This window comes from Aotus nancymaae, unplaced genomic scaffold (genome assembly GCF_030222135.1).
Source record: "Aotus nancymaae isolate 86718 unplaced genomic scaffold, 86718_ANA_hifiasm-v0.15.2.pri h1tg000036l, whole genome shotgun sequence".
In the NCBI taxonomy this organism is placed as follows: Eukaryota; Metazoa; Chordata; class Mammalia; order Primates; family Aotidae; genus Aotus; species Aotus nancymaae.
Window position 1 is genome coordinate 16,232,394 of NW_026988450.1, and position 13,876 is coordinate 16,246,269.

At 38.6% G+C, this 13,876-nt stretch overlaps 1 protein-coding gene across 2 annotated transcripts in view; it reads left to right on the top strand.

The window, feature by feature from the left end:
• Positions 1-13,876, top strand: part of MTFR1 (mitochondrial fission regulator 1) — a 64,427-nt gene that overhangs the window by 25,270 nt on the left and 25,281 nt on the right. Inside the window, exon 3 of one of the 2 annotated variants that reach the window (XM_012463705.2) lies at positions 8,746-8,844. The exons of the other annotated variant lie outside the window; for it this stretch is intronic. Within the exon in view, the coding sequence (XP_012319128.2) occupies positions 8,746-8,844 (99 nt within the window). The remainder of the gene's footprint in view (positions 1-8,745; positions 8,845-13,876) is intronic. 2 annotated transcript variants of the gene reach the window in all.

Below are 13,876 nucleotides of genomic sequence, written 5' to 3' on the forward strand. Positions count from 1 at the left end.
ATCATCAACTTTAATCAGTTAGCTGAAAATTCATATAAAAATAAATTTTCTTTCAACATAAAACAATGTAATCTTTTAGGGTTAACTAATTTCCAATTTTTTTTAGCTTGTTTCCTAAGAATAAAAATATAGAGGAATCTTTCAAGATTTTATATTTGGGCACCTGAAAATAAAAGAAGCTTTCTTAGCTCTATCTTTCAGTGATTAACATGTATTTTCCCACTGATCTGACATATACAGGCATACCTTGAAGATACTGTGAGTTTGATTTCAGTTCACTACTATAAAGTAATAGTGAAATATAGCTAATCACTTTTTTTTGTTTTGAGATAGTCTCGCTCTATTGCCCAGGCTGGAGTACAGTGGCGTGTTCTTGGCTCACTGCAACCTGCGCCTCCCAGGTTCAAGTGATTCTCCTGCCTTAGCCTCTTGAGCAGCTGAGATTACAGGCATGTGCCACCATGCCACGCTAAGTTTTTTGTATTTTTAGTAGAGACGGGGTTTCACCACATTGACACTTGATGCTTCTTCATCTTGCACTTTTATGTTATGAAGTGGCTTTTTTTCCTTATGTCTCATTAACCAACTTCTGCTAGCTTCAACTTTTCTTTTGTAGCTTCCTTGCTTCTCTCAGCCTTCACAGAAGTGAAGAGAGTTAGAACCTTGCTCTGGATTAGGCTTTGGCTTAAGGGAATGTTGTGGCTTGTTTGATATTTTATCCAGGATACAATTTTCTTTATATCAGAAATAAGGCCTTCTTGCTTTCTTATCATTCATGTGTTCACTGTAGTAGCACTTTAAATTTCCTTGAAGAACTTTTCCTTTACATTCACAACTTGGCTAACTGTTTGGTGCTAGAGACCTAGTTTTCGGCCTCTCCATTCAACGTGCCTTCCTCACTAAGTTTAATATTTTCTATCTAGCTTTTGATTTAAAGTGAGAGACACAATGAGACACTTCTTTTGACTTGAACACTTGGAGATCATTGTAGGGTTAAACTGGCCCAATTTCAGTCTTGTTTTGTCTCAGAATAGGGAGGTCAGAGATTGGGGAATAGCTGGCGGGTGGAACAATCAAAACACATAATATTTATCAATTAAGCGTCTTATGTGTGCATGTGGCACCCCAAAACAATTAAAGTAGTAACAAATAACATCAAAGATCACTGATCATAGATCACCATAATAGATAGAATAATAAGGTATAAATTGGGGCCTGTGGCGGGGGTAGGCGGGGAGAAGGGGAGGGAGAGCATTAGGACAAATATGTAATGCATACGAGGCTTAAAACCTGGATGATGGGTTGGTGGGTGCAGCACACCACCACGGCACATGTATACCTATCTAACAAACCTGCATATTCTGCACAAATTTCCCAGAATTTAAAGCATAATTTAAAAAAAAAATGGCTGGGCATGGTGGCTTACGCCTATAATCCCAGCACTTTCAGAGGCGGAGGGAGGTGGATCACCTGAGGTCGGGAGTTCGAGACCAGCTTGATCAACATGGAGAAACCCCATCTCTATTAAAAATACACAATTAGCTGGGCATGGTGGCGGGTGCCTGTAATCCCAGTTACTCAGGAGGCTGAGGCAGGAGAATCACTTGAACCCGGGAGGCAGAGGTTGTAGTGAGCCAAGATTGTGCCATTGCACTCCAGCCTGGGAAACAAGAGCGAAACTCTGTCTCCAAAACAAAACAAAACAAAAAAGCCTAAGTTTGAAGTACTGCGTGTATCAGCAAAACATGACACAGATGTGAAATGAGCACATGCTGTTGGAGAAATAGTGCCAGTAGACTTGGCTTGACACAAGGTTGCCATAAACCTTAAATTTGTTAAAAATATATATATATATCTGAATTGCAGTAAAGTGAAGTGTGATAAAACAAGATGTGCCTTTAAATGAGTTTTTTTGTTTATTTGTTTTTGAGATGGAATCTTGCTCTGTTGCCCAGGCTGGAGGGCAATGGCGTGACTCCGGCTCATTGCAACCTCTGATTCATTGCAACCTCTGATTCTTGGGTTGAAACGATTCTCCTGCCTCAGCTCTCTGAGGCTGGGATTACAGGCATTCGCCACCATGCCCAGCTAATTTTGTGTTTTTAGTAGGGATAGGGTTTTACCATGTTGGCCAGGCTGGTCTCAAACTCCGGACCTAAGTTGATCCACCTACCTCGGCTTCCCAAAGTGCTGGAAATACAGGCATGAGCCACCACGCCCAGCCTTTTAAATGAATTTGATACTGTGCTTGAAAGCATTCCAAGAGTGAAAACTGCCTTCATCCTTTATTTAATCTGTTTTTTTTTTTTTTTTTTTTTTGGCACGCCTGGAATCCCAGCACTTTAGGAGGCTGAGGTGGGAGGATCACTTGATTCTAGGAGTTAGAGGCTAGCCTGGGCAATATGGTGAGAGGCATCTCTACAAAAATGACAAAAATTAGCTGGGCATGGTGGCATGTGCCTATAGTCCCAGCTACTTGGTAGACTGAGGTGGGAGGATCACTTGACCCTGGGAGGTGGAGGTTGCAGTCAACTGAGATCATACCACTGCACTCCAGCCTAGGATATAAGAGTGAGACCCTGCTTTCAAAAAAATAAAAAGAAATTGCAAGCTTTTAGACCAGATTTTGTTTTGTTTTATTTTTCCCATTGGAACAGCCAGTGGTGATTGGCTCATTGTCTTTGACTCTGCACACTAACACTACTGTAATAGCCATCCTGCTTGGCTTACTATGCCAGTGCTTACTGTACACAGTGGTTTTACATAAATTGCCTGTGTTCAGTAGAACAATGCACTTTACAGATGAGAAACCTGAGGTTCAGGGTATTTAACTGTCTAAATTACCTAAGTAGTAGAACTATAATATGAACCCAATTCTGATTGGGTTCCAAAATCCTTTCTCTTTTCAGTATACTTTGCTACCTCTTAGAAGGGAAAGATGACTGTTAATGTTTGTTGAAAACATTATAAATGGCCTGGTGCAGTGGTTCACACCTGCAATCCCAGAACTTTGGGAGGCTGAGGCAGGCGGATCACCTGAGGTCAGAAGTTTGAGACCAGGCTGGCCAACACAGTAAATCCTGTCTCTACTGAAAATACAAAAATTAGTCGGACATGGTGGCACATGCCCATAGTCCCAGCTTCTTGGGTGGCTGAGGCAGGAGAATCCGGCTTGAACTTAGGAGGCAGAGGTTGCAGTAAGCTGCCATCATGCCACTGCATTGTAGCCTGGGCAACAGAGCAAGACTGTCTCAAAAGCAAAACAAAACTAAAACCACTATAATAATACCTTAACTCATTTTTTTTGTTACTTTTTTTGTTCTTTTTTTTTTTTTCTAATAATACCTTAACTCATTTAATGCTTGTAGGCTCATGAAGTAGATAATGTCTCCATTTTATAGATGAGAAAACAGAAGCATAGAGGGATGAATAATTTGGCCAGCTTTACGCAGGCAGTAAGTTGGTAGAGGCTAATTTTAAAGCCAGGCCTATATGCTACAATGGCCTGTTTTCTCTTTACTGCCTTTTATTTTCCCTCAACATTTGTTTGAATTTAAAACCACGTGCTCCGTATCTCCAAACTTTTTATGTCCCCAGGCAAAAATGTCTTTAAACTGCAGGAAGTAAGAATAGTGTGAAGCTAATGTGATTCTGATTAATTTCAGTATTTTATATTGGAAGTAAAGTTACTATAGCAAGTATCTATAATAACTTCTATTAGCGATATAGTAATAAATAAGAACTGTACTCTGGTTTTCCTTTTGTGCTTTGGAGGAGGAACGTGACTAAGGAAGAAGAGAACTGAGGGAAGTGTTAATCTTTTGTTAAGGATTTAAAAATGGTTACAGAATTGTATCTCCCATTTCTATTCCTTCCCGCTTACCAACACACACTTTTAATTTTCCCTTAGTTCCCTGAGAATTAAGAATTTACATTTTGTTCTGCCTGACTTTTTAAAATTTGATTAACGATGTGGACCTTCTTCCCAGAAAAATGACGTTTGCACAATTTTGTGTGTAATTTTGGGGATATACGAACCTCTGCATTAATGCATTAATATCACATAGTTTGTCTTGAAAACCATATTTTCTTTTTTTTTTTTTGAGACAAAATCTTGCCCTATTGCCCAGGCTGGAGTGCAGTGGTATGTTCTTGGCTCACTCTAGCCTCCATTTCCTGGGTTCAAGCAATTCTCCTGCCTCAGCCTCTTGAATAGCTAGGATTACAGGTGGCTGCCATCACAGCCTGGCTAATTTTTGTATTTTTAGTAAAGACAGACTTTCACTAGGTTGGCCAGGCTGGTCTCGAACTCCTGACCTCAGGTGATCCACCCTCTGCGGCCTCCCAGAGTGCTGGGATTACAGGTGTGAACCACTGCACCTGGCCAGAAAACATATTTTCTTGGAATTAAATTTATAGTTTTTCCTGCTAAAAGTTGCCCTCAAATAATAAAATATGTTAAACTAGTCCCTAGTAAATGAATTACCACATAAAGCTTGAGTGCAGTCATCATGGATGAGACAGATGACAGCTTCAGATTTCAGCTCACACGTCAACACTTTCTACAATAGCATTTCACAATGTTAAAAAAGAACAAACTACTTTCCTGTTGTCATCCTCCTCCTTGCTGTCATCACTTTCAAACACTGTTGCTAAATGTTATGGACTGTCATTACTAGACACAGACATGCATGCTCACACACGCGCGCACACACACACACACACAGATTCACTGTTAGATTATTTAAAAGCAGTTTTCATAGACACAGCATGGTTTTTCTGTTTAGCTATTTCTTAATGACATTGGATCATCTTTTTTTTTTTAATGAAATTGGATTATTTTACAATGACCATTTTCTCCCTGCCTTCTCTCTTATATCTAAAGAAATATTAATGACAGTTTATCTTCAGAGGGAGTCTTTCCTTCTCTAAACTAGCATACTGACAAGACATAGTTCAGCCACAAGTTATGGTAGGAGATGCACTTGGGTCATACAGCCTCCCAATGCACAGATGGTGACTTTTCAGTACCATCTGTTCACTGTTTCTGCACAGCCATTTACAATTTCTCCCCCTCTATGAGGGATGAATAGAAAAAAATAGAAAAGTAGTCAGACCTAGTTTTAGAGTTCCTAGAAATTAGCTATTCTTTCCCCTCACTTTTTCCTACCATCCAATAAAGGTTATGGCTCCTCATTCTAAATATTCTAGTCATTAGTTTACACAGACCCTTATTTGATATTTATTGGTGCTAAGTACTATGCAATTTACAAGTAACAGAAGAACACATTGTTAGTCTACTGTGTATGCTTGAAAAAATAATCACATAAAGCAATCTGTTCTTTTCCTTCCTTTAACTTTGTAGAGGATACATAAATAATCTACTTATTCCTTATAATTAAAAGCTGAATTGGCCAGGCGTGGTGTCTATGCCAGGAATCCCAGCACTTTGGGAGGCCGAGGCAAGTTGGATCACCTGAGGTCAGGAGTTGAAGACCAGCCTGGCCAACATGGTGAAACCCTGTCTCTACTAAAAATACAAAAATTAGCTGGATGTGGTGGAGCCTGCCTGTAATTCCAGCTACTCGGGAGGCAGAGACAGAATTGCTTGAACCTGGGAGGTGGAGGTTGCAGTAAGCCAAGATTGTGCCACTGCACTCCAGCCTGGGCAACAGAGCAAGACTCCATCTAAAAAAAAAAAAGAAAAAGCTGAATCATTGGCCACTTCTCTTGTCGAAAACACCTGGTATTCTTCTGATATTAAACAGATGGAAACATAACAGTTGATATTTCGCCCTGCAGCATGCATAGTGAGGAATGCTAAAAGCTGGCAGAAACATTGGTTCCTGACCTTGGCAAATCCTTTCTAAATTTTTCTTTGTGAGCTTTTTGTCCTCTTCATCTCCAGGCAACACCTTTGCTTGCTGGAGAGGAGAAAGATTTCACTTTAGACTGTCTAATTGTCACATTATGATGCACAAATAGCATTCCACTTGTACTATATCATAGGAGAGTTTTGACTTGTGACTAAATAGAAGACTCAACAAGAGAAATGACTGAATGGTGTACTTACTTTTGCCTTATGGATTTATTGGTAAAAGATCAGGATCTATTAAAATGTATAAGGTAGGGCTGGGCATGGTGGCTCACGCCTGTAATCCTAATACAGGCTAGGATTTGGGAGGCTTAGGTGGGTGGATCACCTGTAATCACCTGTAATTATTTTAAATACCAAAAAATTAGCCAGACATGGTGGCATGCCCCTGTATTCCCAGCTTCTCAGGAGGCTGAGGTAGGAGAATCAATTGAACCTGAGTGTTGGAGGTTGCAGTGAGCTGAGATCATGCCACTTCGTTCCAGCCTGGGTGAAAGAGCAAAACTCCGTCTCAAAAAAAAAAAAATGTATAAGGTAAAGACTTTGCTTAAATACTGTCTTAGAATTACTTGCTCACATTTGTCCTTTTTTTGGTGGGTGGTCTGATGTTGACGTTGTAGAACTTCGAGGCTTCCCATTTTTCTCTAGTAAGAGATTTTCTGTTCCCTTAGTCCTCATGTTATTATGACTACTTGTGTCATAATCCTGTATGATTATTGATAGGAATGATGTTTTGTTCTAAGCTTCAGAGTAACTTTGCCTCTTAATATTCTTTGTATACTATTCATATTTTAATATTGTTATCTTCCTTTCTACTTACCAGTTTTCTAATCTTTGCCATCCTTTTTATTTACATTTCCAAAGCAAGAGCTATCTTTTTTGTTGGTTATTGGAGTCAATATAGGTTATAAGTACTTTTTGAAACTCTTCTAGGTAAGATTCAGTGAAACCTTGGAGTATATCTGATAAAAATTATATGAAAGCTATGGCAGGTGCCGGGGGTATTATATATCCTTCTGTGATTTCTACTTTGTTGTTTTTTTTTTTGTGGCGGTGGGGAGGCGTGGTCTCACTCTGTTGCTTAGGCTGGAGTATAGTGGCATAGTCATAATTCACTGCAGCCTCAAACTCCTGGGCTCAAGGAACCTTCCTGCCTCAGACTCTCCTGTAGCTAGGATGACAGGCATGCACCACCACAGCTGGCTAATTTTCTAATTTTTCATAGAGATGGAGGTCTCACAAAAAGACCCCAGGCTGGTCTCAAACTTCTGGCCTCACATGATCCTCCTGCCTCAGTTTCTCATAGCACTGAGATTACAGACGTGAGCTATTGTGCCCCGCCCTGAACCCCACACTGATTCTTGTTATCCCTGAATTAAGAAATCAGATAGTTTCTGTGCTCGTTTTATAAGTTGTATATGATTTTATCTAAGGGTCTAGTTTGAGTTAGGTTTTGGAGCCTCCACTATTTACAGTGAGCAGTTGTTTGGTTATGCTGTTTATATTGGGGTGATTCCATTCTTTAAAGTAGGATGATCATGGAGTGACTTTAAAAAAGGGATAGTATCCATTTCTTCAGAATTCATACTCAGCTGATTTGGTCCTGTTTAGTCTTTAGGATATAATTGTTTTTTGTTTTGTTTTGTTCTGTTTTTGAGACAAACTCACTTTGTGGTCCCGGCTGGAGTGCAGTGGTGTGATCTTGGCTCACTGCAACCTCCGCCTCCAGGGTTCAAGCAGTTCTCATGCCTCAGCCTCCCAAGTAGCTGAGATTACAGGCGTGTACCACCATGCCTGGCTAATTTTTGTATTTTTAGTAGAGATGGGGTTTCGCCATGTTGGCCAGGCTGGTCTTAAACTCCTGGTGGATCCAGGTGATCCACTTGACTCGGTCTCCTAAAGTGCTGGAATTACAAGCGGAAGCTACTACACCCGGCCTTTAGGATGTAATTGAATGTTAAAGTTTGATGATTTAAGTATAACAGTCATGTCATTCTTATTCTTTTCTTTTAAAATTGCTTTTAATAGCATACTACCTTTCTTTACCTCTTCTGTCCAGGCTTTCAAGTGTAGCACTCAAAACAGATGGATAATTTTTCTCTTTAAAGAAAGATTATACACTTGGGGAGAAGTTTCAAGGTACAATTTGTAATGATTTAACTAACATTCAACATGTGTGCTTTTTGTTTTTTTTGCTTTGAGGGTTCATTTTTGTCTTTAAGCATAGCATAATGTCCTTTGTTTATTATGATTTCATCTGAGAAATACTGCTCAGATGAAATTTCTTACCTTTCCTCTGGGGAGTAGGCCTCCCAAGAGCAGTATGCCTGGATTTCAGCCTTTGCTCACCCTTGGCCATGCATTCTTGTGCAGTAAACAGCGTGAAGCACCCTGCATGGTACATTTTCAGATTCTGAACTTTCTACTAGTTTGGGATTGTTTTGAAAAGTCTGTTACAGCAAAAGTAACATATATTGAAGAAAAATTATGTATATCAAAATTCTAAAACTAAAAATATAGCAGAAGAGATACAATAGTGTTTCTGTTGCAGAATAGTATGAAAACCTGATGAAAATAAAAAATTTAACTCTAAGTATAGTATTTAAAAATTACTAGTTATTCTATAGTTTTATATAATACCTTACATTAAATTTTATTGCATTAATAATATATATATAAAATTATTTATTCTTTATTTTTGGATTGAGAAACATTAGCTTGTTTGCCATAACATTTACAGCATTCTGATCCTGTAATTAGTGTGTTATATGTCATACAAATAATTGTCTAATGCTTTGTTTTAACAGTTCTGTATGTCTGTTGGAATTCACATCTTGTAATTAAGCTTTTGGTTTTTCCTACTTCCTCAGGTACTTTGGTCTAGGAAGCCGTATGGTTCATCTCGAAGTATCGTAAGGAAAATTGGTACTAATTTATCTTTGATTCAGTGTCCAAGAGTTCAGTTTCAGGTACTATATTTTACATATTTTAAGTATTGTATTAATATGTACATTAGAAATATAAATAGGCAAGATGGTTTTAAAAGTATTTTGATTTTGAGACTTTCACCTTTTGATGCCACTACTAATACAATAAAAGAGGATTAAAAACCACAGTGAAGTCTTTCTAATTTTAGTTTCTCTGTGAAGTGATTGAGATCTTTAAGACATTTATCCTTCTTAAGGATGCATATGTGAAGATTTAGAAGCATATAATAAGCTAAGCAGTTGTTCATTCCTAGTTGACCTCAAACACAGGCCTTATATTATTTCAGATGCTTCATGTACCACCATTATTTTTCTTCTGTCATTATACCTTCCTCTTTGGACATCCACTCTGTTACCCTGCTTTATTTTTAGATGTCTCTGTGGATGCCATATAAGTTGCTTTCCCTTTCATTGGTCTCAAGCTCAGCATTCATTATAGAATCCATTGCCTTGGCAATGACAGTGTCAAGACAAAAAGGTAATTGTAGTTCTCTCAGTGAGGTGATAGTCAAACCGTGAATTAGGAGAACTTTTGAAGGCTTTAGTTTTAGTACACTATTCTCTTTTAGCACCAAATCTGGAGCAGCTCTACTCTTTGTTTGGATATACTGCTATTTTCCTTTTCCTTAATTTGTGCTTTTTTTTTTTGAGGCGGAGTCTTGCTCTGTCGCTAGGCTGTAGTGCAGTGGCACACTCTCAGCTCATTGAAGTCTACACCTCCTGGGTTCAAGCGATTCTCCCGCCTCAGCCTCCTGAGTAGCTGGGATTACAGGCGCACACCACCATGCCCAGCTCATATATATTTAGTAGATACAGGGTTTCACCATGTTGGCCAGGATGGTCTTGATCTCTTGAGCTCATGATCCGTCCACGTTGGCCTCCCAAAGTGCTGGGATTACAAGTGAGAGCCACTGCACCTGGCCTTGTTTCTTATTGTTATTATAGCATTAGACATAGCTTTGTTCTTTTTCATTTTAGTAATTCTTTACAACCATAATATAACAACATTTCAGTTCAACATTCAATAATATAAAATTCAACAGATATCTCTGCCACTTTTAAATAATAGATTAACGTGGAGATATGGAAGATGTATTTAACTCATCATTCAGAAGTTCAGAAGTGCCCATGTGTACCCATTTGATGACGTCATGTTCTTAAATCACTCCTTCTGCTAAATGGAGGTGAAAATCTGTTTCTTTGTTTTTTTTCTTTTTGAGACAGAGTCTCACTCTGTCACCCAGGCTGGAGTGCAGTGGTGTGATCTCGGCTCGCTGCAACCTCCACCTCCCAGGCTCAAGCGATTTCACCTGCCTCAGCCTCCTGGAAAATCTGTTTCTAAATAAGTGGTAGAAATTAGCATTTATTCAGGTTGACTGACAAGGTTGTTCATTGCTATTTATAATCCTGCTCACAGATTGACTGGCCAAACCTTTGTGCATCAATCTAGAAATTGACAGATTGGAACTTTCCAAGAAGTAATTTTTTATTAAACTCTAGGCTTTTTTTTTTTTTAAACTCATGAAGTCAAACAATACAAAGCCTTTTTTAAAAAATAATCAAAATGAAGAAATCTGTGGTAGTAAGTCTCTCAAGTACAGTTCACAAGAATTTTGTTCATTTATACATGAATTGCTGCTTATTTTATTAGCCAGTTTCCTTCAAATAGCTATTATGTTAACAAAGGCTTATAAACTTTTTTCTGATTGTTCAGTTCCATCAATTTCTTTCTAGTTAATTATCTTACCACCCTCCTAGTTGCAGGAAAACTTGCTTCAGCATTTGTGTTCTGGAGATATCTAGCATTTTCTGATTGCAACCCAAGTCTGCCTTGGCAGTCTACGGGCTGAAGTACTAGAGTCAAGTACATTTACTTGGGAGAATTCTCTTTCTCAATGTTATCAGTCTCTTTAAAAGGGTAGAAGCAGAAAAAGAGTATTGGATTTAACTAATTTAATCTGCATTTGAAAAGAAATGGATTAATATAAGGAGAAGAATAAGGTAAGAGAAACATTGATGACCTACTTAAGAGCGTAGTGAGAGATGGAAGCCATTTGTATATAGTGAGATTTTTATTTCCAGGCATACTGAGTCTTTTTTTTTTTTTTTGAGACAGAGTTTTGCTTGTTACCCAGGCTAGAGCGCAATGGTGCGATCTCAGCTCACCACAACCTCCGCCTCCCGGGTTCAAGCGATTCTCCTGCCTCAGCCTCCCGAGTAGATGAGATTACAGGCATGTGCCACCACGCCTGGCTAATTTTGTATTTTTAGTAGAGACGGGGTTTCTCCATGTTGGTCAGGCTGGTCTCAAACTCCCAACCTCAGGTGACGCCCACCTTGGCCTCCCAAAGTGCTGGGATTACAGGAATGAGCCACCATGCCCGGCCCTGTTATTGCCACTTCATAGTTGCAGAACAAATTATCTTATTTGGTTTTCTAATTTAACTCCTTTGGGAGGGGGACAAGGGATAAAAGACAACATATATGGTGCAGTGTATACTGCTCGGGTGATGGGTGCACCAGGATCTCACAAACCACCACTAAAGAACTTACTCATGTAACCAAATACCATGTATACCCCAATAACTTATGGAAAAAAGATAATAATAATTTAATTCCCTTGTGTAACAGATTGGATTTATGTATATTTTATAGGATCACAAATTAGAACACATACCAACACATTTAGTTACACCTTCATCCAGTTAATGGGCACAGTGAATATTGTGCTGGCAATAAAATGAGGTGATAGATGTAAAAAGCGCTATGAAATATACCCAATACATGTTTCTTTGCTGTGTTATTGAAGACCTGCCTATAAGTTCGTAGGAGTTAACACTTCTTCTGTACTTCAGTTAGCTCTAGGAACAAATTGGCTACTTTATACTCAAAACAGGATCTCTAGACACTTCACATTTACTATGGTTGAAGAAAGCTAACTTCCCCTGGCCCTTTTCTACCTTTCACATATGTACATTTCAGCACACCTACACACTTGTGGTCTAAGCATTTTGTGTATTTGGATATTGTTTTCCTTTTGGAAGTAGGAACTAGATTAAGACACGCTAAGAGAACAGGACCTACTTTGTCTCCTAGTTCTCTTCTAGATTAATGACATCAAAAGAAAATTCAGTTCATGGAGCGGCTTGCATAAGCAGTAAACTCTGGGGGATAAGGAGGAGCCAGATGCAGAGGTTTTAATTTGCAGTGGTTCTTTTTTTTTAAATTATATATATATATATATATATATATATTTTTTTTTTTTTTTTGGGACGGAGTTTCGCTCTTGCTACCCAGGCTGGAGTGCAATGGCGTGATCTCGGCTCACCGCAACCTCCGCCTCCTGGGTTCAGGCAATTCTCCTGCCTCAGCCTCCTGAGTAGCTGGGATTACAGGCGTGCATCACCGTGCCCAGCTAATTTTTGTATGTTTAGTAGAGATGGGGTTTCACCACATTGGCCAGACTGATCTTGAACTCCTGACCTGAGGTGATCACCTGCCTTGGCCTCCCAAAGTGCTAGGATTATAGTTGTGAGCTACTGCACCTGGACTGCAATTGTTCTTTTTTTTTTTTTTCCTTTCCCGCCTATTCCAGGAAAACTGCAATGGTTCTTAACACTGGGTGCATATAAATCCTCAGGAGTGTTTAAAAAAAAACAAGCCCTTGCTCAGGCCTCATTCTCCAGTGTGGCTCTATATGCTTCCCTGCCTCTGTACTAAAACTTTTACAGAGCTTTTAAAGAAATATAAGACCTGTTATAGCTTACTGAATCTGAATTTCATGCATTTGTTTTTTAAAAACCTCTTCAGGATCCTATGCAGCTAAAGTTGAGGACCTTAGACATAATTTTGTTTCTGCATTTTGCTATAGAAAGTTTGTGTTTACCAACACATTTAAACGGTGACATATTAACTTTAAAAAACAGTGACATTATCTATTGGCAATTGTTAAGTATTCACTAAAGCACTTTTGGGGTCCATTTTAATGCACTTTAATTTCTATAAGTTAAAGAAAAACATAGAATGTAAGTGTAGTGTATTGGGGTATTACTACATTAAAAAAAAATCTTAAGGCAAAATACCCCCAAAAATGTGATCCTGAGTACTACTAAGAGAGGCATTTCAGAATAACCTGAATTGAGAAGTTGGCTGTGTGGTTATAGTAGTTTGAATCCCAACTCTGTTGGGTAATTTCACCCTTTTCTCTCTGGTAATTCTAACCCAAGCTATTTTCTTGGAATACAAGGAGTGATTGTTGGAATTGGTGGTGGAAAGGACTGTTCAGTAACCAAAAAAAAGGACTTTAGTAAACTAAAGCTTACACACGGTGATTAAATCTGGAAGTAAAATGGCCATTTGTTATGGCAAATTTTTATATAGCAAGTAAACTTTTGAAGTTCATACATTATGCTAGGTGTTGGTATTGAGTGGTGAATGAAACAGACATGTATGTCTGCCCTTATTGGTTATATGATTCAGTGGGGGAGATATTTTTAAAGTAAATATGCTAATAAAGGTATAACTATAATTTGTAATAAATACCATATAGTAAAAAGTAGTATAGCTTGGGGGAGAATATCAGGAGTGCTCAGGGAAGGCCTCTCTAAAGGAATGACAATTCAGGATTACAAAGAGCCTGCTCTGCAGGGTTAAGGAGACACGTAGAGGTTGAGGGAGTCATTGTGTGCAGAGAGAATAGCATGTGCAGAGATCCTAAGGCCAGACAGAAGTTGTTTGAGGGATCAAGAGAAGGTTCCAGTCGATCAGGAACTATTAAAGTGGGAGACTTGGTAGTATGGTATAGTGATCTTTGAACATCTGAGCTGTCTGAAGATGCATACCTGGATTCATATAAAATAACTGTTAAATTTAGTCCTGTGTTACAGTAACTACTAGATAATTTGGAATATGCCAGCATGTGATGTCATACTGTATATGATATTTATTTTTTTGGTATTTTTAGTTATAATTTTATAGCCAGTTGGCCCTTAAAGATTATTGAATCCAGGTACAA